This window comes from Cibotium barometz, chromosome 12 (genome assembly GCF_041138505.1).
Source record: "Cibotium barometz isolate CiBa-2024 chromosome 12, ASM4113850v1, whole genome shotgun sequence".
NCBI classification, from domain to species: Eukaryota; Viridiplantae; Streptophyta; class Polypodiopsida; order Cyatheales; family Cibotiaceae; genus Cibotium; species Cibotium barometz.
In genome coordinates, this window is record NC_141057.1 from 12,689,869 (window position 1) to 12,713,203 (window position 23,335).

Here is a 23,335-nt window from a genome sequence, read left to right on the forward strand (position 1 = left end):
TTGAAAGATGATATAAATAAAAGGTGTATCCAAAATAAAATATTCTCAAAATATTCTTGATAAAATAATAGATATCTCCATAAAGGTTATGACTAGCAATGTTCCAATGACGTTTACAATAGATCAGTACCTGTTTCTGGTTTTATTTCTAGAGATTGAGGTGGACTTAACTAAGATTCCATGTATGCATTTAACTAGATAAAATCGATACAACTCATGAAAATAAGTGATTTTTCACCATTTAATATGAATAATGTAACCAAATTCAGAGCATAATCTAGGGATACAACTACATTACACAAATCTATCTAAGGCTAAGATAATTTAAGACAAATCTATCTAAGGCTAAGATAATTTAAGGTTCCTATCTAGAAAAGAGGAGGAGGCTAGAAACAAGGTTTTTTCAAGCACTTTGATCATCAATCATGCATTATTATTATTCAAAGTTTGTTGGGGTTATGGATCATTGGAGAATGTAGTGAGAGATATCTTTAGACGTGGTGGACGATGAGTGTGCTATCAATAGAATGGAATAAATATGATGAACCAAAGTGGGAATAATTTTTGTAATTAACCTAAGAGCTAATGGCTTAGGTATTAGTAGCAAAGCATGGCCGGCCAAGAACGGCCAAGAAGGACGAGGGCAAACGGCCATGGAATATTAAACATCTAAAGACGAGAGCGCCCAGATGCTCTTTGCGCGCGCTCTATGGAAGCTTGCGTGATGTATATAAATCCAACGTCCTCCTGGCTTGTGCTCGCTGCAACAGCTCGCCCTGTAAGTGATCATCACCTGTGCAGCTATGGAGGAGGCACCCAGGATAAGCTAATCCAACGTCCTCCTGCCCACCATCAAAGCTGCACTCTGGCTTGTGCTAGCTGCAACAGCTACTGTACGTGATCATCACCTGTGCAGCCACGGAGGAGGCAGCCAGGATCATAAGCTAATCCAACGTTCTCCTGCTTACCATCAAAGCTGCACGCTGGCTTGTGCTAGCCGCAACAGCTACTGTAAGTGATCATCACCTGTGCCGCTATGGAGGAGGAGGAACCCAGGAAATCCAGCACCAATGGAGACTCTACACTCAAAAGCAAAGAGTGCTTTGATCTTTCTGACGATGGCCATATTGATAAGGATGCATTATCATCATCTGCTGCTGCTGCAGGCCATGGAGGCGCAGTCTCTGATGGGGCAGGTGATCAGACCACCATCAAAAAATTGGCGGCGCAGGAAGCATCAGCTGGTGATGAAACCTCCATCGCAGGAAGGGCGAGGACTGCCGAAGGAGGAGGGCATGTTGCTGCTGAAAATATTAAACAGGTTTCACTGTGTAGAATGCTCTCTGGTGCTGACAAGTGGGATGCGCTCCTCATGGCAGCAGGCTGGCTGGGAGCCTTGTGTTTCGGCCTCGTGCAACCAGGCTTCTTCGTGCTCTTCGGCAAAATGATCAATGCGTCCGGAGCCATCGCAGATAACCCCAAGTCTCTGGCTGCTGAGCTCGCTAAGGTAAGCATCCTCTCTCTGCACATCTCCTCAAAAGACTATATAGACACAGCCTTGCCTCAGCCTTTTAGCCATAATTAGGCCATAATTTTAACTTATGTAATGTAGCATTTTACTCCTATAACATTTGAATATAGACTGCATTGCCTTAATCCACCCAAGTTAGTCCCTAATCCCAAACCACAAGTCTCTGTCTCGGCCATCGCATGCTCACAACAGGAGGAATTCTTCTGTCATGGATAGCTTCCATCATTTTGTGCATCCCTTCCTTGATGTGAGTTGATCTTGGGTTAAGCCCCTTACACACAAAATCAGGATTTCACAGTCAATTTAGGTGGTGGTCCAAGTGCCTATTATAAGCGAGCTATATGCTAAGGCTTTAAACGAAACATTGAGCAAAAACATGGTTTATATCGTGTTAACTGACCTCTCCATTCCCTCGGAAAAGAAGGGACGTGTTCATATGTATATATTATTCATACATACATATATTATAGCTAGATACATACATACATATATATGTGTACGTATTACACACATATAGATGTATGTATGTATGTATACAAATAAATGTATATATTCATACATACATACATATATATATGTGTGTGTATTACACACATATGTATAAACATACACATACATGTAGATATTTACATATATGTGTGTGTATGTGTTTGAGAGAAATGCATACATGCATGTACATGTATTATTTTAAGTATATACACACAACTAGCACTTCCAGTTAACAACTATCAATCACCTCTTCACAAATAGTGAAGTTAAGTTTCATTCTAAAACCATCCTTCAAAAAATCCAGTCTAGAAAGGCATTATACTCGTGTAGCCAAAAATAAACTCATGTGTAAAAGGTATCATACATGTGCAAGTTTATACCAGCATAAAGAGATGAAGTACAAAATCCTTTATATAAAGAAGAGTTTCAAAAAGATGTTAAATTCAAAAGTGTTCTTCAAACCAATCAAGCCATCAAGCACATTATGTTGATGTGGCCAAAAATACATAAAATCAATGGATAAAAACAGCTATGCAAGAAAGACATTGATTATAAATCAATCTTTGGTCCAATATGCCATCCGTCTAGTGTGTAAGGCTTACCGGCCACACACTATACTCACGCGCCCCCTAAAGCACCATTGGTACCGTGTACTACATACCATTGCGTCTTTTGGCCCATAACCGTCACCCACAAACATCACATGTTCACACTTAATGTCATAACTGCTAGCGTGCATTCGTATGCTGCCATTGGATTCCACGCACGATCGGCATGTCTCATGCTTTACCCTATATCCCATGCTTAACTAGCATCTCTTCAATAGGATCTTAACATTCTCTCTCTTTTAGGAATCATTATCTTTGATGACAGATTCTCAATAACCAATGTCCCAAACACAACTAGAAATCTTGAAAAGCATGATATCACAATTGCCATGCTCTTTATTCCATTCTACACATCCCAAACTACGCATTTCTATACCTGTCCTGATGATTTTTCTCCAAATTACCACAAGTCAAATCATGCTCACCCTATAGAAGCATTCAACAAACTTTTTCACTTATGTTTCATTGCTACTATTGCAGTCCTTGTTTGACACCATGATAAATTTCTTCAAACATACTTCTCCTTAAAAGGAATGAAGCTATCAATACTTCTCCTGAAAAGGAATGAAGTTATCAATACTTCTCCCTAAAAGGAATTGTACATTAGGAATTTTTTGGACCCAAAAAGGGCCTCTTATAAGAATTCCTAATTTTAAAGGATTAGAGCTTAAAAAGCTGGGCTTAAGGGAGACAAAGGCTATGATGACCCCTATTTTTTGCCTTGCCACATCAGCCATACCTCCCTAGTTTCACTTTTTAAAAAGAATATTCTCATACTCTCTCTCTTACTTTTTAACTTTTCTCATATTTTCTCTCATACTTTTTGAATTTTTATCTTCACTCTCTATAAATTGAAACTTTCTTGTCAGTTTGAAATCTCCTTTCTCATTAACTCCCACCATATCTCCCTTGCACACATCAGCAAAACATTCTCGTATTTAGGTGGACCCCAAAAAGTGAAATTTTTTTATTTTTTTTATTTTTTTATTTTTTACATTTTGAGGTAGAAAAAACACCACCCAACCAATATGTATGATGAAAATAAATTTTTTCCTCCAAAAAGCTTGTAATTCAAGGGTCACGTCAGAAGCCTGTTAGGATCCAGTATATTCATAACTACCTGTCAAGTCTCCACAACCCCATAAACATAACTAACTGTCAGATCTCGAAATTGTGGGGAGCCCAAAAATTATTATTTTTTATTTTTCTCATAAATGTAATTTACTGATGAAAAACTCCATGTTAGTATATTTGTATATCAAAAATATCATTTTCTACTTAGAAAAACGGATTTGTGTTAAACCTGCAACAGCAAAGTTTTAACAGTCTCTCTCTCTCTCTCTCTCTCTCTCTCTCTCTCTCTCTCTCTCTCTCTGCTTAGCTATGGAGCCTTTGCAAGCTGTGTGTATAGCCCCTTGTGAAGCTAGAAAATGGAAGGTTGATTTACACATTCGTATTCCTGAAGAGTATGGCAGCTCTAAAAAAACCCATCCTACTGATGCACAATCTGTCCAAGCAAGTAGGATAGCTAAGGAGAAAAATGTAGATCTTTGGGTTGATGGGCATCTCTATCCAGTTGACCCTCCTTTCGTATTCCTGAAGAGAATGGTTGATGTAGAAAACGGAAGGTTGATTTACACATTTGTATTCCTGAAGAGTATGGCAGCTCTAAAAAAACCCATCCTACTGATGCACAATCTGTCCAAGCTCGTAGGATAGCTAAGAAGAAAAATATAGATCTTTGGGTTGATGGGCATCTCTATCCAGTTGACCCTCCATTAAGAGCAAACCCTCCTTTCTGCAACTCATTATCTTTTATGCAATTTGTTGGTGAAGGAGGAGAGCTTGGCTTGTTAGGATACTGCAAAAGATTGACTACAAGTAGAGCTTCGCCAACCCATATTCTCCAATCTCAATTGCAAGCATCACAATTCAGCCTTTTACAATGTTAAGAAGGACTTAAAACATCATCAGATAAAATGAAAGAGATCCTCGCAGAGAATGTGGAGAAGGATGCAAAGATTCAAAGGCTAGAGGAACTTATCAAACGACTCAAAGCAACGCCAAATGGTGCTCCGTGAACGCAAAAAGACATTGGTTGGTATAGAATCTCTTGCGTTTAAAGTTGGAGCACGGAAGAAAAGAATTCGTACAACAAAGTAACATAAACTAAATTCATTATACACTCAGTGATTTAAATAAAATAGTCATGATTTGTATTCTGCCAAGAATTTTCTGCAAGAGGTGTGTGGTTCTAATGAAGAGGGATGGAAGGATTTGGTCAAAGCCATTCTGAATACCAAGGATATTCTCTCAATTATTACTGACCCTCATCATCCTAAAATATGCCAAACTGTTGTCAGCAATGTAGTGAGCGAGATTACCATCTCCATCGATTCTTCATTAATTCAACATGCTTGTGATGCGGCTGGAATCAGCATGAAAGGGTACCAAGCAATCCGTCAGGTTGTAAAAGTGCATTTCTAAGACAAGGAATCACTGGCACTTTATTTCCTACACTCAAGGTGATTCACAATGTCAAGCGTATCAATAATGATGATGTGCAGCGAGCTATAGAACAGTTTTATCACGTTGAGGGCACACTAACATTGGACACAGCGTCGAGTAGAAAGAAGTATAGAATTTCACTATGATGTTTACAATAACATCTTTGTTCATATTGAGAGACTACAACAAGCTATGGTGAAGTTCTATGGTCTTTCACTAGAAGGTGAGAACTTGCAATTACTACTATTCATGTTTTTCAGGCCATGATTTGTGCATGGGAAAAGACTAGCAAACCAGCTTTTAGTGTGCAATCTGAGAAAGAGGTCTGGTGGCTTGGTGCATTCGAGGTAACGAAGAAGACACATGAGGTATTGACATGGATGTTTGAAAGGACTCCCTGGATAATAAATGTAATCAAAAAGCAAATTGGTGGATGTAGAAAACATAAGAAAGTTCAAGGTGGATTGGCATCTTGGAAGAGATTTGAAGACAATTAAATGCATAATGGATTGTGCTCAAGGCGCGACATCAAGATGGCCTTGTCCATAATACTACAGTGCTCAGATTGATATTCCTAGGCAGAAAAAGACAAATGGAAAAGGTATACAAAAGGTTGGTTCCGTTGGGAAGGATGCCTCGAAAGGTCCCAAGAAAGGGAATAAGCAACAAGAAGATGCAGTAGATCCAACCAAGTCAACTGATGATGAAGATGAGGAACAACCAAATGCAAGATGGGTGGAAGGTGTCATGTCTCGTGATATGCTAGGAGAACCAAACAAGAATTTAAATTGGAGCCCCATCATTAATTATTCACTAAAGAATATTCACTTTTACACACTTCATGCATTCATGAGAATCTTTGATCGATTGCCTAAGTGCCATATCGATTATGCATAATCAATGCCTACGCAAGAGAGGAAAGTTGCAGCCCTTGGTAAACTAGAGCATCTTTTGAATTCTTTGGGCTGCCATGGCGGAAACGTGAAAATTGGAGTGAATAAGTAAGCCTGTGGTATGTCATACGAGGTTGCTCAAAAGGTCTCCATGATTGGATCAAAGGCAAGGAGATTTTTAGAGAAGCCAACAAACATAGAGAATTCAAAGAAGACTTGGGGACTTTGGAGAGACCTGTGTGCAATCACCACAAATCTAGATTGTCCAATGCCAGCTCTTGTAAATATGCACAAACAGCTTTGGATAAATTTCAATAACATGGTTCGCATTATGAATCAAAGTAGCACAACTGCCCAAGAACGAGTATCATTCCAACAACATATCATAGAATTCACCAAAAGTGTGCTAGGTGCTTGGGGAGAGAGTAAAGTAACACACTATATGGTAAGTTATACAGTAAAAAAATAAACTGGTATTTTAACCTCGACTTTTTCTAATTAAATTCTATTGTCATGTGTACAGCACATAGTTTATGTGCATGGTGCGTATTTCATGAACAAGTATGGATCGCTCGACATGTGGAGTATCCAAGGGATGGAGAAATCACATTATAAAGCAAGAGGGGTTTATTTAAAAAATACAAGACATGGAGGTGGAGCTTCTGTAGGAGGAACACATACAAACTATCTACAAGAGATGTTCAATTGGTTTTATCGCACAACATTTGGAAGGGTATTGGTTAGGGAGCGGGCCCAAAAATCTAAGCTTGCGCAAGAAGCACGCAAGGTTGCAAAAAGTCATGCTCGGCTTGAATGGCTGCAGACCAATGCTCCCCATAGGCATGGTACTTGGGGTGCACGAATGAGGAGACAAGGGAGGCGTTGGGTTGTGCACGTACCAACATAAATCTAGATGTAATAAGGCTAAGAAAATAAGTTTAGTTAGGTTTTTTTTTCCCCTTTAAAAAAAACTATTAATAGTTTCTTCTCTCACTTCATTTTGATTTCACTTTTTTAGAGAGCTTGAGCTCAAGATCTACGTAGACACCCACGGAAGGACACCAGCACATCACCACGTTAGCATAGTCGTACATGGATATGGCACGCACCAAGAACACCGCACGTGTTACCATGTCTTCACAAAACACAGTGCAAGACATCCAACGACCACATACTGGCGACACCACGGAAGAGAGTGACCCCTTGGATTCTAGGACATGCCCAATGGGATCACCAGAGTCCAACCCTCCTCCCACAACAACACCAGCGCACACACATGCAGGCCCTTCTAGTGGGAGCAAGCGTGTGAAGAAGACCCCACAATAATACAGCCACCCCAGAGATCAAGACAGAGAGGCCAATGATGTGCAGTTCGACTAGGTTGGTGAAAACATTCCTACATTACACAGCACCATAGGTGGCAAGACCCTTCTACCAGGACAGGGTCCCCTACCCGGGAGGAACTTGATACACAGGTACCACAGCAACAGGAGGAGGATTCAGACTATGAGAGAGACCAAGAGGAGGTTCCTGCAAGTGCGCGCAAGCGTAGAAAGGTCAAGCTCTCCAAGCCAAGAAAGTCCCAACCTCGCTAACGCACTAACACAACACAGAGAGCTCCAAGGAGAAGGATGCGCCAAGGACATAGGGCTCTACAAGAAATCAAGTTTTATCAGAGGAACACTGAGTTGCTGATAAGAAGAGCCCCTTTTGCTCGCACAGTGAAGGAGATTCTCCAACGATATAGAACAGAGTTCCGTGTGCAGGGGATTGCCCTTGAAGCATTGCAAGAAGCCTCTGAGGCTTACCTTGTTGGGCTTTTTGAAAACACCAACCTCCTTGTAATACATGCAAAGAGGATTATCATATCTGCCAAGGACATGCAACTAGCTCGGCGCATTCGAGGCGAGCGAGACACCATCTAGAGATCTTAGATGTTAATCTTTTTTTTGAAGCAACTCTTTTGTTTCAAATCCCCCTTTGTAACAAGCCTATCTGGCTTTCATTTGTAACCTTTTGAATTAAAATTTTAAGTTTCTCTTACAATGTCTCGGTGTCATCATGTTTGTTTAACATGGAGTATCTATCATGTGCCAGTTTGTTGCCCAAGGCATCAGAAATACTCCTGGAGGACTGAGGAATCTGTGCCAGAATAGTGCAAATTTGACCTCTGCAACGACGACGATGTAGGCTCAAAATTCGCACTATTCTGGCACTTCTCTCCTAGCCACTTAGGATCATTTTTGATGCATTTATAATAAAGCTGAGCACACTAATTGTGAGAAACATTAATTTATAAGATAAAAACACCTTTAATCATGTGTAAAAATATAGTGTTTATCATCCAATGCATCAGAATTGCTCCTGGAGGACTGGGGAAGCTATGCCAGAACAATGCGAATTTAAGCTTTGCAGCGACGGTGCAGGCTCAAAATTCGCACTGTTCTGACACTGCTCTTCCAGCCACTTATCAGGATAATTTCTGATGCATTTATAATGAAGTTGAGCACACTAATTGTGAAAAATAGTAGTTTATAAGATAAAAACATTTTTAATGCATGTGTAAAAAAATAGTGTTTATCATCTAATGCATCAGAATTGCTCTTGGAGGACTAGGGAAGCTATGCAAGAACAGTGCGAATTTAGGCTCTGGAGCGGCGGTGCAAGCTCAAAATTCGCACTGTTCTGGCATTGCTCCCCCAACCACTCAGGATCATTTCTGATGCATTTATAATGAAGTTGAGTACACAGAAACCATAGTTTGTAAGATAAAAAGAGCTTTATATTGTTTGTTATCCCACTGCATCAGAATTGCTCCTGGAGGATTGGAAAAGCTATGCCAGAATAGTGCGAATTCAGGCTCTGCAGCGACGGGTGAAGGCTCAAAATTCGCACTGTTCTGGCACTGCTTCCCCAACCACTCATCAGGATCATTTCTGATGCATTTATAATGAAGTTAAGCACACTAATTGTGAGAAATATTAGTTTATAAGATAAAAACACCTTTAATCATATGTAAAAATATAGTGTTTATCATCCAATGCATCAGAATTGCTCCTGGAGGACTGGGAAGCTATACCAGAACAGTGCGAATTTAGGCTCTGCAACGACGGTGGAGGCTCAAAATTCGCACTGTTTTGACACTGCTCTCCCAACCACTCAGGATCATTTCTGATGCATTTATAATGAAGTTGAGTACACTAATTGTGAGAAATAATAGTTTATAAGATAAAAATACCTTTAATCATGTGTAAAATTACATTGTTTGTTATCCAATGCATCAGAATTGCTCTTGGAGGACTGGAGAAGCTATGCCAAAACAGTACGAATTTAGGCTCTGCAATGGTGGTGCAAGCTCGAAATTCGCACTGTTCTGGCACTGCTTCCCCAGCCACTCAGGATCATTTCTGATGCATTTATAATAAAGTTGAGTACACTAATTGTGAGAAACAATAGTTTATAAGATAAAAACAGCTTAAAATTACATTGTTTGTCATCCAATGAATAAGAATTGCTCTTGGAAGACTGAGAAAGCTATGCCAGAACAGTGCAAATTTAGACTATGCAACGGCGATGCAAGCTCAAAATTCGCACTGTTCTGGCATTGCTCTCACAGCCACTCAAGATCATTTCTGATGCATTTATAATGAAGTTGAGTACATTAATTATAAAAACAGTAATTTATAAAATAAAAATACCTTTAATCATGTATAAAAATACATTATTTGTCATCCAATGCTTCAGAATTGCTCCTGGAGGATTGGGGAAGCTATGCCAGAACAGTACAAATTTGAGCTTTAAAGAAATAGCATGTGTCGTATGCACGTGGCCAACAAGCTTTAAAGTATCTATAAACACGTGTCCGTTGCATGTGCATAGAATCCAGAAGACGGAACAGTTAGAAGGCAGTACAGTTAGCACCAAGAAGAAATAGCATGTGTCGTTTTGATGCTTGCATGTGCTATCATGGTTGCATGCATATGATATAGCCTCACCACCATAATTTACTATGTATCCAAAAAGGTAAATAAAAAATGTTTAAAAAATAAAAAAATTTACCACAGTTCAAGAGTCAACGAAATTACCACACTTGAGGGTTGTTCGTCGATATGGCAGATGTGTTCAGAGCAACCCATCGTCTTTGGCTGATGACACGATGAGATGAAACAACACAACTCTAGCGGTAGAAAGTTCATGAATACAGAAATTGCCACAGCTCAATTGATAGGAAGTTAAATAATAAAAAACAACACAGCGAGTTACCACCATTCCACGACAGAGCAAATTACCACTATTCCACAACAGATGCATTCAGCGGAGCCGTCTTTTGCTGCTAGCAAGATGAGATGGAACAACAAAACTCCAACAGTCACCAGTATTGGTCGAACAAAGGGAGGATTTAGGACGAGGCATGATGGCACACGAACACACGAGCAAGGGATAGCAAACGAGCAAACGGCGAGCATGGCAAATGAAGAGACGAGCATGGCAAACGAGACGAGCGCACGGCCAGAGCAAGTTACCACCATTCCACGACATTCAGAGAAGCCATCTTTCGCTGCCGGCAAGATGAAATGGAACAAACTCCAGCAATCACCAGCATTGGTCGAACAGAGGGAGGGTTTAGGACGAGGCATGATGGCACACAAACAGACGAGTGAGGGATAGCAAATGAGCAGACAACGAGCATGGCAAACAAAGAGACGAGCATGGCAAACGAGCAGACGACGAGCATGGCAAACAAGGAGACGTGGCAAACGAGACGAGCACACTCCATGCAAAAAAGACAACGCCACGCACAGACGACGAAGACAACTTAACTCTGCATGTGAATCAGCATATCTTAGGTGGCCTTACAAAAAAAAAATCAAACGACACATGTAGCGTTAGCTGTGTTGAGAAATTAATTAGTCGTGCGTCCCAAAAATTATTTTGGGGGTATGTAATTACATATCGTAAGTGGCGTGTATTACGTGTAATGTCTACTCAAAATTGCTTACTGCGAAAGCGATTCAAGTAAACATGGCGATGGCTATGGTAAAGGGGTGCCAACCAAGCCCTTACTGTTTGAAGCATGTCCACCACGACAAACGTGATTGTTACTTTCTCCTCCCAACGAAACACTCTCTCCCCCAAGAACATCACGATAAAGCGATAAAACCACAACAAACCAAGCCAAGACAGAGTGATCTCTCTTGCTTCCCCAAAAATCAAAACCAAAAGCTCTGATGCAACCCTAACCCTATTTCTGCAAAAACGTGATGAGGAAGAAGACGTGTGTATTCACGCGCCCTTTATGTCACCGCTAGTACCCACTGCTACACACCATTGGGTCTTCTGGATTACAGTTGTGGGTACTACACACCATTGGGTCTTTTGGATTACAGTTGTCATCCAAAAACATTACCCATTCCCACTTAATCTCATAATAAGTTGCAACGTGCATTCGTATGCCACCATTGGATCCCATGGACAGCCAGCATGTCCCATACTTTATTAGTGTGTCTTCGTTAGGGTCATAACACTGAACAGCCCTTTCATGCTCATAGGTCCACGGTATAGTGTGTCTTTGTTAGGCTCATAACGTTGAACAGCCCTATCATGCTCATAGGTCCATGGTATACAAGTGTATTTGACCTGGAGACATCCACGAGAGTTCGAACACCCAAGCCCTATATAGCATGGTGTAGGTCATGGAATAGAAACCATGGCCCCACACCTTATGTACCATGGCAATGTGTCCAGAGATAACGGTCCAAGCAATGGATACAGATGTGTGACTGACAAGTTGTGGCTTCAACTAAACATTGAAAGGTAAATTAGTGTGAGTATTAAATGAATGCACTAATTCTTCAACTGCAACAATGCCCATATGATAATGAGGGCATTCTCATGATCAACGTGGAGCTAGGAGGGCTCATCAGTGCACAATGAAACCAGCGGCATATAGTGACATATACATAAATACAAAGACATTAGTGTGAGTATTAAATGAATGCACTAATTCTTCAACTGCAACAATGCCCATATGATAATGAGGGCATTCTCATGATCAACGTGGAGTTAGGAGGGCCATGAATAGTCATCAGTGCACAATGAAACCAGCGGCATATAGTGACATATACATAAATACAAAGACATCTATATATATATATATATAGAGAGAGAGAGAGAGATGCACATCTATCTATATATGTCTCTATATTTATGTACATGTACATATACATAAATATAGAGACATATACATATATAAAAATATAGACATTTACAAATACAGCTATAGATATGTATTTATATTTGTCTGTGTGTACATACATGCATACATATATATGCATGTAATTATTAAGACAGATATAGATATTTCTATGCACGTGCATACACATAAATAAAGGCATATGTGTGTGCACGTATACACATGTATGTACAACACATGGAAGATGGCAAGAATTGTCATGGACTCATAATTTTTCAGTTATTGAATAAATTTGGAGACAAGATGTTAAAAATGTTTCTGTTGATTCGCAGCTTGCATTCTCCATGTTCGCGATCTCAACAACAGTGATAATATCTGCATGGGCTGGTAGGTGATGCTCTGAAGTTTAAGCTTGTAGTTCATTTCATGAAAGTGGTGGCATTGTGATTACACTCAAAATGCTCCCGCATAGATGACTACGGGCAGAAATTGTCCACAAAATTTGAGAGACAAGAGTATGGCAACAGGGTCTCCAAGCCATAGCTCTACCTGAGTATCTTTCCCCCTAATCACTGTGCTGACCACTATGCAGCCATCCTGTCAAGAAGTCCTTGCATGCCATACCACCAATACCCACCCACTCTCTTAGACAAACTTCTGGAGCTACATCAAAAGCTCTTAGCTGAGTTCATAGAGAAACCGTTGGAAAATTACAAGCCATAATTGATATTGAAGTTTCTTCAATAAATTGTGCTGCAACGATTCTTTCTTTCTACTCACAATCAGATAATGGTTGCAAATGGCAGAATCAACATGTTGGATGTACACAGCCGAGCGACAAGTCTGCAAGCTAAGATCCAAGTTTCTGAAGGCGATTCTATATCAGAATGTTGAATTCTTTGACACTCAGTCAAAAACAGCTCAAATCATTGGAATTATGTCAAGTGACATTGCTATTATCCAAGAAGTTATTGGATTCAAGGTAGGTAGGGGTGTGTGTGTGTGTATGGGGTGTGGGTGTGGGGGTGTGTGTGTGTGTGTGACCCCTTGAGCTTAACTAGCTCAAACTAAGCATGAAGGCAACAATGCTGCTTATTAAAGCAGTGATTTATTCATTTCTCAACTTTAACACTCTGGCAGATGGGAAAATTCGTTCGGTTTATGACTACATTCATTGCGGGTATATGTGTGGGCTTGTATTATTGCTGGCAATTAGCCTTGCTCACTATTGCAACCGTACCACTGACAGCAGTTTTGGCTGGGGTGTTTACTAAAGCTGGTGTGAAAATCACTGCCAAAATACAAGATGCTACTGCTCGATCTGCTGATGTTGTTGAAGAGGTAGGAGTTCATCCATTTGACTTCCTTGAGGGACCTAGACTCTAAAACATCAACACTAAAAAGAGTATTGATCCTAAATCCTAAACTCTAAAATATAAACCCTAAAAAAAGTATTATCAGTAATTGATAAAACAAAATCATAACCAACACAGACTACAAACACATAACTGGTTCTAAACGTGCTTCTTAGTTTTGCTTGACTTCAATTTTGCAGACCACATCACAAATCAGGACCGTCTATTCGTACACTTCAGAGATGAGGCAAACCCAGAAGTTCAGGAATGCATTAGCAGAAAAAAGCCAGCTGGGTGAGAAAGGAGGGTTGGTTAAGGGACTTGGCATAGGTGCTCTCATTGCTACAGTAAATCTGTCATGGGCGTTGTTACTATGGTTTGGAGGAATTCTAATAACAAAACACGCTACCCAGGCTGGTTACATTATCACAGCAACTTTTAGCATAGTATATGCTGGCCAGTAAGTTTCTATGATATTTTTTAATAAGAGAACTTCTTTACTCGTCAAACCCTTTTCAGTAAAACCACAGTTTCAGTCCAGTTCTAGACTAGTCAGAGTAAATTTTATCTAAAATGCAATTGGTCATCAAACACATTTATCTTGTGTAATGTAAGCGTCTAATGAATGTGCGCGCCCGTGTGCACGAGAGAGGGGGAGAGAGAGATCTGTGCATGCATGTGTGTGTGCGTGTAGAATGTATGTATGAACGTAATGTATGTCTATTATGTATGTAGCTTGCAAGTATTGTGTATATAATGTATGCACGTTAAGCGTGATACCTACCCCTCTCTCCTTATAAAGGCCATGATCCACCCGAGTTCAAGTCCCACCGTTGGTCGTATATGCCCTCGTGTTGCATTCTACCGACGTTAATACCTCTCTCTCCCAGTGTGTGTGTGTGTGTAATAAAAAAGGACCCTCGCACTACCTTTCTACCACCCACAAGTAGGGCAGATTGGCTAGTGTGAGTGCCCTTATAAAGGCCATGATCCACCCGAGTTCAAGTGCCACCGTTGGTCGTGTATGCTCGTGTTAAATTCTACCGAAGTTCATATCTCTCTCTCCTTGTGTGTGTGTAATAAAAAAGGACCCTCGCACTACCTTTCTACCACCCACAAGTGGGGCAGATTGGCTAGTGCGAGGGCCCTTACAAAGGCCATGATCCACGCGAGTTCAAGTCCCACCGTTGGTCGTGTCTGCCCTCGTGTTGCATTCTACCGACGTTAACACCTCTCTCTCCCAGTGTGTGTAATAAAAAAGGACCCTCGCACTACCTTTCTGCCACCCACAAGTGGGGCAGATTGGCTAGTGCGAGGGCCCTTATGAAGGCCATAATCCACCCGAGTTCAAGTCCCACCGTTGGTCGTATATGCCCTCGTGTTGCATTCTAGTGTGTGTGTGAGATAAAAAAGGACCCTTGCACTACCTTTTTGCCACCCACAAGTGGGGTAGATTGGCTAGTGTGATTAATACCTCTCTCTCTGTTTCTCTCTCTCAGTTGAGGTGAATGTACCTAATGCCTAACCTCATATCTCTATTAGTTGATTAGTAGGATTTTTCCATGCTTTTGGGTGCCTTTTGCTTACTAGACCACAAATAGATCTTCATGGTCGTCATGTTGTGTACTAGGTCTCATAGATGAGTTTGGCCTTTCACACACGTTTATATAATTTTCTTTCTTCCTTTTCTCTCAAGTCTGGGTGTCGTGGGTGTGCATGTGTGAACGTTTTATGTTGATGCATATGTTCTGCAGAGCATTGGGAATAGCAACACAATGTCTACAAAGCATCGGGTGTTTTGCTTACTAGACCACACATAAGACCTTCATGGTCTTTATGTTGTGTACTAGGTCTCATAGATGAGTTTGACCTTTCACACACGTTAATATATATATTTTTCTTTCTTTTCTCTCAAGTATGAGTGTGGTGGGTGTGTGTGTGTGAAGGTTATGTTGAACATAACCATATGCATATGTTCTGCAGAGCATTGGGAACAGCAACACAATGTCTACAAAGCTTTGCAGATGGAAAAACGTCCGCAGCCAAAGTACTTCTGCTCATAGACAAAAAGCCTCTAATTCCCAACATTGATGAAGGCATTAAACCCAATTCTATCACTGGAGCAATCATGCTGAAAACTGTCAGCTTTAGATATGAGTCACGACCGGATGTGCTTGTCTTACATGACGTTTCATTAGAAATCCCTGCAGGGAAGATACTTGCTCTGGTGGGAGGTAGTGGATCTGGTAAAAGCACCATCATCTCTCTGATTGAGAGGTACTATGACCCGGAAAAGGGTACGTCATTTATACTGATAACCTAATCTACCATATAATACTAACATGAAGTATAAAAATGCTGAATAGAGATATTCAATGGTAGCATTTCTCCTAAGCTCTTAATGACTCAATGATGAGGGACTAATCAATGAATGAATATGGCTAAGGCCTAGACTCCTACTTAATAGTGTCTAATGTCGGTGAGTTGGCTACCAACTCTACCAATCCTAATAATAATGTCCAACTAAGTGTAGTTCACACAATATCCCAATAACTTTGTCCAAACTTGGCTGCTAGGCGCCTGGACAATATTACAATGAATTGCACACTAGCCAGGCTTACAAATAGATGAATCCGTCCACATATTCGACCTTTGAGCTGACCAATGTGTAGAAGCATGTCGACATCACACTCGCGAGAGCATGCACGTGACATAGGGTTCATATTTTTGCATTTTCATCTCATTTTTTCATGTAGCATAGGTTGCATATAGACTAGGACCAGCAAAAGACTTACCCTAGGTCTAACCTAGGTAGGAAACGGCTTCTTTCGAACACTCCCTCGATGAGAACTTCACCTAGGCAGTGGTACAGACAGGTTTGCAAAGTGATGAACTCTTGACATCCGCCACAGAGAGCTGAAGAGATTGAAGCCAAGCACAAATGGCAATTTCCATGGAGAGAAGCTAAGTACATGCGGCGAAAACAAGAAGACCTCCAAGAGCAGATCCATCAGTTAGAGGAGAAGAATGTAGCCCTGGATGAACAGATACGAGAAGGATAAGAAGCTTGGGAACGTAAGGAACAACAACGAAAGGAAGAAGCGCATAAAGCACAACTTTGGGAAGAGCGACAAAAAGCCCAGATGATTGAGGAGGTGACCGATAGTGTGATGGAAGAGTTTATGCCCAGGGTTGCAAAGCAACACAAAACCAAGAGCATGGATCCAAGTGAGGGAGAGCTTCCAAGACGAGGAGGTCCGAATAATGCTATCACAAGATGGGGAGACTTTGGCAGAGGTGCCATTGTCTAAGATGCAAGTGCCATAATCCAAACTAGAACCAGAACCTGAACCCATACGTAGACTCTCCAATTTCCGTTTGGAGGAGGATGAGATCAGTCCAACGGTTCTCAAGGAGGTGGATCTCTCCCAATCTTGTTTTAAGGACGATGAGGTAAACCCGACCACATGAAACCGAATGCAAGGACCTTATGCTTTAGTAGAGAGTTTATAGTTTTCCTTTCTGTACACTTGCCAAATCTTCCCTTTTTCTTTGATGTCCTCGTCCCCTAGCATTTGCCTTGGCTCTCAAAAACCCTCTCTAGTCAAGTTGGTGAGGGGTTCGGGTTTCTAGGCGTGTGCCTAGGTTCGATTCCTACTGAATGCAATTGCAGATGTGATGTCACATGTAACTAAATCTATAAATTACTCCTTTTGTTTGAAGGACAAACATCAAGTTTCCATTAACAATGATAAACCTTGAAGGTAAGGAGCTTTTCTCCCAGCCTTGCCATCAAGGGTGGCACCAAACCATGTGTGCATCACCCTTACGATAGCCAAAGATACATTCGTATATTTCGAAATGCTTGATTTTAGCATATCCTATTCAGAATTCTCAATATATCCTTTACTAAAGAATTATGATTCTTGTTGCAGGTGACATATTTCTCGATGGATACAACTTGAAAGATTTGAACCTAAGATGGCTGAGAACACAAATTGGTTTAGTAGGGCAAGAATCTGTCTTGTTTGCAACAAGTATAATCGAGAATCTTATGTATGGTAAAAAGGATGCCACCATGACCGAGATCGAAGCTGCTTCTAAGGCTGCAAATGCTCACTCATTCATACTCCAATTGCCTGAAGGATATCATACTCAAGTACAAGACTTGAACCAGCAACGCTTTATGAGTATCTTTGCATTTGGTCTCATAAATGCTCTGTACAATCTAATGATGAATAATAATACAAGAAAATTTTCAACTGCTTTAGTAGAATTGTTATAAACAAGAAGGCAAGGTTGCCTTTTATAGGGGCCTAACTTTTAAGTAAACCACCATATCACCTGCATGCAAAGGGTAACATAAATATCATTTACTGTATGTATACAATCTTTCAAGATGCATATTTAGCACCCCTACTGCATTTCAAACACATTAATGAGATACCTCATGTAAATGTAAACTCTACATGTAGACCAAATTAAGAAATAGTGTCCTATGCATGCAGGTGTTATCATGCATTTTTTAAAATGTCGTCCTTGGGGCCAATGGAACCAGAGTCAACAAAATATTAGAGTGAGTGAGTAATCCCATAAATGAGTCAGCTTATTGATAAAGTCAGGGGCATATGTCAGTGAGTTAGGAGAACCGATAACGTGTATTGTGTGTCAGCATCTGGCTGTCAAAATGGATCATACATAAATTGGCTTATATGATGGTATTAGGCTGATGCTTTAGGAGACTAAAGACAAGGTTTCCTTGGGTGTAAAAACAGAAGTGCTTTTACCTAATAACGGAACCCATATATACGTGAGTGGATTGCTCATAACACAGGATCTCCTGAGAAGATTCCCGAGGAACAAAGACCAAGATGAGGCTTGTGTCTCACTAGGTAGGCTCTAGTGGTATGGGACACTAGGGTTTGCCTTGGCCTGAGCATTTGGCGCAATGTTAACCTAACAGGGCCCAGAAGTGTGCTCTTTCCCCTCTGGCCTATGCTACAGATCTGATGTTATGTGCAGTTACATTGGCTGAGAGATTGCTCATGTAAGAAGCCCAAAACTGCCTACAAGGATATGTCTAGCTCTGCATTCACTTATGAGCTTGGTATTAATGCATAAGAGGCTTTCATGATAAGCAGGTTACAGCTAGCCTCGGTTTAGTGACCTCACAACTAGGATTGTGATCTCTTTTGTTTGCTGCCTACATCCACAACATTCGCTACCCTCTGTAACTACTCACTGCATTTCGATCTCTTCCACCCTCTTACTACTTAGCTACCACCTTTAGCTTAAATGATTTCTGTAGCATCTGGCTTTGAAGCCCGCACTCACATCCCATGGGGCATCTTTGCTCTCGCCCAATACAATCAATGGGAGCCTAGCTTCACTTCAAACAGCTTCCTCCCCTAGCTCAAGCAAAGTAACTTGCAGAGATCAAAGGGGGGAGGAACCTTGCCCTTGACATTGACTCAACCATTAATAAAGCAATCCAGTCCATAGTTTCAAAAAATGAACTTGTCTCGCCATATATTTTAATGCTTGGAACTCCGACTCACGGTTCCCATGCACCAGAAATGGAGCTGCTAACAACCCTCTCTCCCGTCGTCTGGTTCATTGAAGCGTGGAGATCATCTTCTCCATCATCATCTACTTGGGCACGAACCAAGTCATGGAATTTTTCATCACTGCCCGTTGACTTTAGAGCGCTTTCATCGGCTGTAGTGCCACGTCATCATTTGTACATACGACTATATGGATCCGTGCAGCCGTACGGAACTGCACGGACTGAAAATTCAGAAGCCCTAAAAATTTCAGAAACTCTTAAAACTGCTCGAAAAACCTTAAAAACTGCTTTTTGAAGGTTTTTATCGCCCGAAAACCATTAAAACAGGTTTTAAATCAGTTTTCTTGCCAGAAAGAGCTTTTCCATGGTTTCCTTCATCGACAAGGTTGTAGGAGTTATGGAGATTACTCATGGGACGAGCAAGTGATTTTTGGACTTGGATTAGGATCTAGATTTGGACTTGGATATGAACTTGGATTTGGATTTAGACATGGACTTGGATTCATTGGACTTGGATTTGGATATTGGATTTGGTATTAGCCCGGTGAGAGTTTCTTGTGTGGGAGACGTCCGGAGGCTTCCGGAGGCTGAAAACCAACCGTCCTTCGAGGGACAAGAGTCACTCCGAAAGGGGTAGTCCACCAGCGTCTGAAAACCAACCACACGAGCGAGAAAAAATTCTGGTTTCTTTGCTGAACCTTTGCACTTGAAGTAGGCTCTGATACCACTGTAACATGCGGAGGCTTCGGAGAGGATCGGTAACTTCAATGCTCGGAAATCAGTACTCTTTTCGCGACGGACTTAACGCACAAAAAAAAACTGAATGAAGATGTGCAGAAAATAGAGAGAGAGAGAGAGAGAGAGAGAGAGAGAGAGAGAGAGAGAGAGAGAGAGGACACAGTACTGGGTCCCAAATACCCTCTGTAGGGCCCCCACCACGGATGGTGTATTTGCTTTATTAGAATGATGTGAATCTGAAAAGAAAATACAGAAAACCTTGACCTCTTGGCTGGGAATTCCCTGCCCTTGACCTGCAGTCCTTCACCCCTTTGCTTAGCACCTTCTTGGCTTGTCTAGCCCCTTTATGCTTGAGCTCTTGGTGAAATCTGAGACAAAATAATGGGATTATGGACTCTCCTATTTATACTATGTTGGGGTAAAGGCATAATGCCCACCCTTATAGTGTGTACAAGCCCATAAGTTATAGTACATAGTACACTTAGTACTTTTAATGTACTAAGTGCACTATGTGTACTAGTGCAATATACATGTGTGATAGGGGAGTCACACACTCACATCATGAGTTGACTTATCCCACAACTCTCTCTCTCTCTCTCCCTTGTTCTCTCTGTGTATGTCTCCCACATGAATTAACCTAACCCTAATTCCTGTTTCTCCCATTCAACTGGTATCAGAGCCTTCAACTGGAGCACACAGTCGAGCTGGCAGTGAAGCGCAGCAACGTTTGAGATTTGAGCTTCTTGTAAGGAAAGAGAGTGCTGAGCAGCGCACAGTACTGCACAGAGGGCAGGGCGCCAGGCAAGAAGGCGTGGGCTGCTCAACTGCTGCCCAGGCACAGCCACGCTGCGAACCAGAACCAGGCGAACCAGCTATTCTGGCGTAACCAGGCGCATAGCCAGGCGAACACGCGTGTAGCGCTGGTTGTAGATTGGCGCTAGGCGAAGCAGGCGGAAACACAGGCGAAGACGTAAACCAATCGGGCATCAATACAACAAGTGCTGGCCGCTATCGCCTGACGTAGGCAACTGAGCGTGGAGCGAAGGCGTGGGCCAGCGCATTCAGGCGAAGCAGTAGGAGGCGGCGTCAACAAACGAACACGCAGCGTTTGTTTTTTTGGTCGGGCGCCGTGCGAAGGAGGGCGCCTAGTAGCCAGCCTGCGCTGCTGGCTGGGCACGAATGAATGCACGCTCGCCTATGAATGCACGATCGCCTTCGCTGCCTCTGCCTGGTGTGAAAAAGGAGCAGCTCCATCGGGTGAGCAGAAGCCCAGTGCGAGCAGAACCCCGGTGCCCGTCAACAGCACATTCAACAGAAGCCCGTGCATCAGCTACAGTTGCAGGAGCATCAGAGCATCAGATTTCTGCAGCAGCACCAAATTTGCAACAACAAAATTCAGCCTGCAAATTGAAGAAAAATCAGAAATTACAAGGTATTTTCCTCAAATTTTTTTTGGGATTTGCAATTGAGCAAGTACAATCAACAATTGAGCAGGTACAGGTGCCCAATTGCTCGATTTTTTGAGCAAAATTGGCAAAATTGGGTGACATTGGTCACAATCAGGATCAATTTGCAGGAAATTGGTCACAATCAAGATCAATTTGCAGGAAATTGGATGTTGAAATTTGGGGCTTTTGATGTAATTGTGCAATTAAGCACTCATACATGCTGTATGATGTGAGAAATCGCACATTTGGGCAAAATTGCAGCAAATTGCAGTGCAAATCAAGGGGCTTTTGTGCCGATTTGGTTGATTTGCATGCACGCAATCGCATTTGATGCTGTGGATAATGTGTTGATGCCTTACAAGCACTCAATGTGCCTGTAAATCAAGGGGGTTTCATGTATTGGATGTATATGTGGCCAGGGGGAAGCATCGTGAACACTCTGGATGCCTTCATGTGCGCCAATGTACCATGTATGATCAGAAATTGATCTTAAATCAAGGGGTTGAGCTTGGCAAAGCAGCAGGCAAGACATTTATGCCTTGAATCCTCAGAAATCAGCTTGCAGTCAAGGGGCTTTTGCCCAATTTCTATTCGGGACTGTTGTATGCAGTGTTCGGGACTGTAAAAGTCTGATTTTCACTCTTTTGGACAGCCAGGAGAGCATTTATTGCTATTGTACCTGCTGGTACAGATTTGGCACAGCTTTGTGCAAGTTTTGGCATGGCTGTACACTGTTTTGAGTGACCAAAAGGTTCAATTTCAGCTGCTGTACTTGCCGGTACAGGTTTGGTACATCATTGGTGAGCACTTGGTACTGCTGTACAGTACTTTGGAAGGGCAACAGAGCACATTTAAGGTGCTGTCCAAAATCTGCAGCAACCAGATTTTGGTGATTTCATCACAAACAGTGGGAGAAAAGTTGCATTCTTGCTTCCGCAATGGGAGATAAAGCTTGGGAGAACAACTGTGAGCACTTTGTGTGCTTTTGGTGCAGTGTTTGCACATTTTGCAGGGAGTCAGGCATTGACAGGTTGCATATTGCTATGGCAACCACAGGTGAGAGCTCTTCATTGCTTCACATCAAGAAGCTTGAAGGCTCGCATAATTATGATATTTGGCAAACCCAGTGCTACAATGTGTTGCTCCAGAAAAAGCAGTACAAGCCTATCAAAGAAAGGGGTGTAATGCCCGCTTCTCTTACTCTGCTGAAGAGTGGGAAGATATGGATGAGCTGGCAAGATCTACTATCATGTTGTCTGTGTCAGACTCATTACTTTTCAGCATTCGTGAAGAGAAGACAGCTTGGGGAATGTGGCAGAGATTGCAGGACTTGTATGCCCAACAAAGTGCCTCAAGCAAAGTGTATTGGTTGAAGAAACTCAGAGGTCTTCAGATGAAGGAAGGGGCGTCTATGACAGCCCATCTAAATGAGTTTAATGGTATTGTCAGCCAGGTCATTAATCAAAAGTTGGCAATGGACGATGAGTTCAAAGCCACTTTTCTGTTATGCACTTTGCCAGAGAGTTGGGACACATTCAGGACAGCCACTAGCAATTCGCATGCTATGCTGTCATATGCAGATGTTGAGGGTGCTCTTCTTCAAGAAGAGATGAACAGGAAAAACAACGCTGTTGGAAAGTCCAATGCAATGAATGCACGTGGGAGATCCCAACAAAGGGGAAAAAGCCAAAAACGGGGAAGGAGCAAGTCCCGCTCTAAAAAGGACTTGGAATGCCATTATTGTGGCAAGAAGGGACACATTAAAAAGCAATGCTACAAATGGAAAAATGATCAAAAAGAAAAGGGAAAAGGCAAAGACAAAGACAAAGATGAAGCCAAAGATGTAAAGCCAAAGGGCAAAAGTGGAGTCAAGATTGAAGAAATCAATGTGTCACATGCAGGTGGCAGTGAGGATGAGGTCCTATTTACGTCTTCACTTGATGCCCATTCACTTCTTACAGGTAGTCATGGTATGCACTCATGGATCAGTGATTCATGTGCCTCCT

At 41.7% G+C, this 23,335-nt stretch overlaps 1 protein-coding gene across 2 annotated transcripts in view; it reads left to right on the plus strand.

Moving 5' to 3' along the window:
* Positions 1-724: 724 nt before the first annotated feature.
* The window catches only part of LOC147633072 (ABC transporter B family member 1-like), a 44,691-nt gene continuing 22,080 nt past the window's right edge, over positions 725-23,335 (plus strand). The window contains exons 1-7 of one of the 2 annotated variants that reach the window (XM_086806082.1): positions 725-1,507; positions 12,555-12,609; positions 13,029-13,204; positions 13,363-13,563; positions 13,778-14,037; positions 15,561-15,874; positions 17,513-17,736. In XM_086806082.1, coding sequence (XP_086662208.1) covers positions 1,037-1,507; positions 12,555-12,609; positions 13,029-13,204; positions 13,363-13,563; positions 13,778-14,037; positions 15,561-15,874; positions 17,513-17,736 — 1,701 coding nt within the window. In that variant the 5' untranslated portion in view covers positions 725-1,036. Of the gene's footprint in view, positions 1,508-11,474; positions 11,844-12,554; positions 12,610-13,028; positions 13,205-13,362; positions 13,564-13,777; positions 14,038-15,560; positions 15,875-17,512; positions 17,737-23,335 lie in introns of those variants that run through there. The other variant, XM_086806083.1, reaches the window with a different exon arrangement.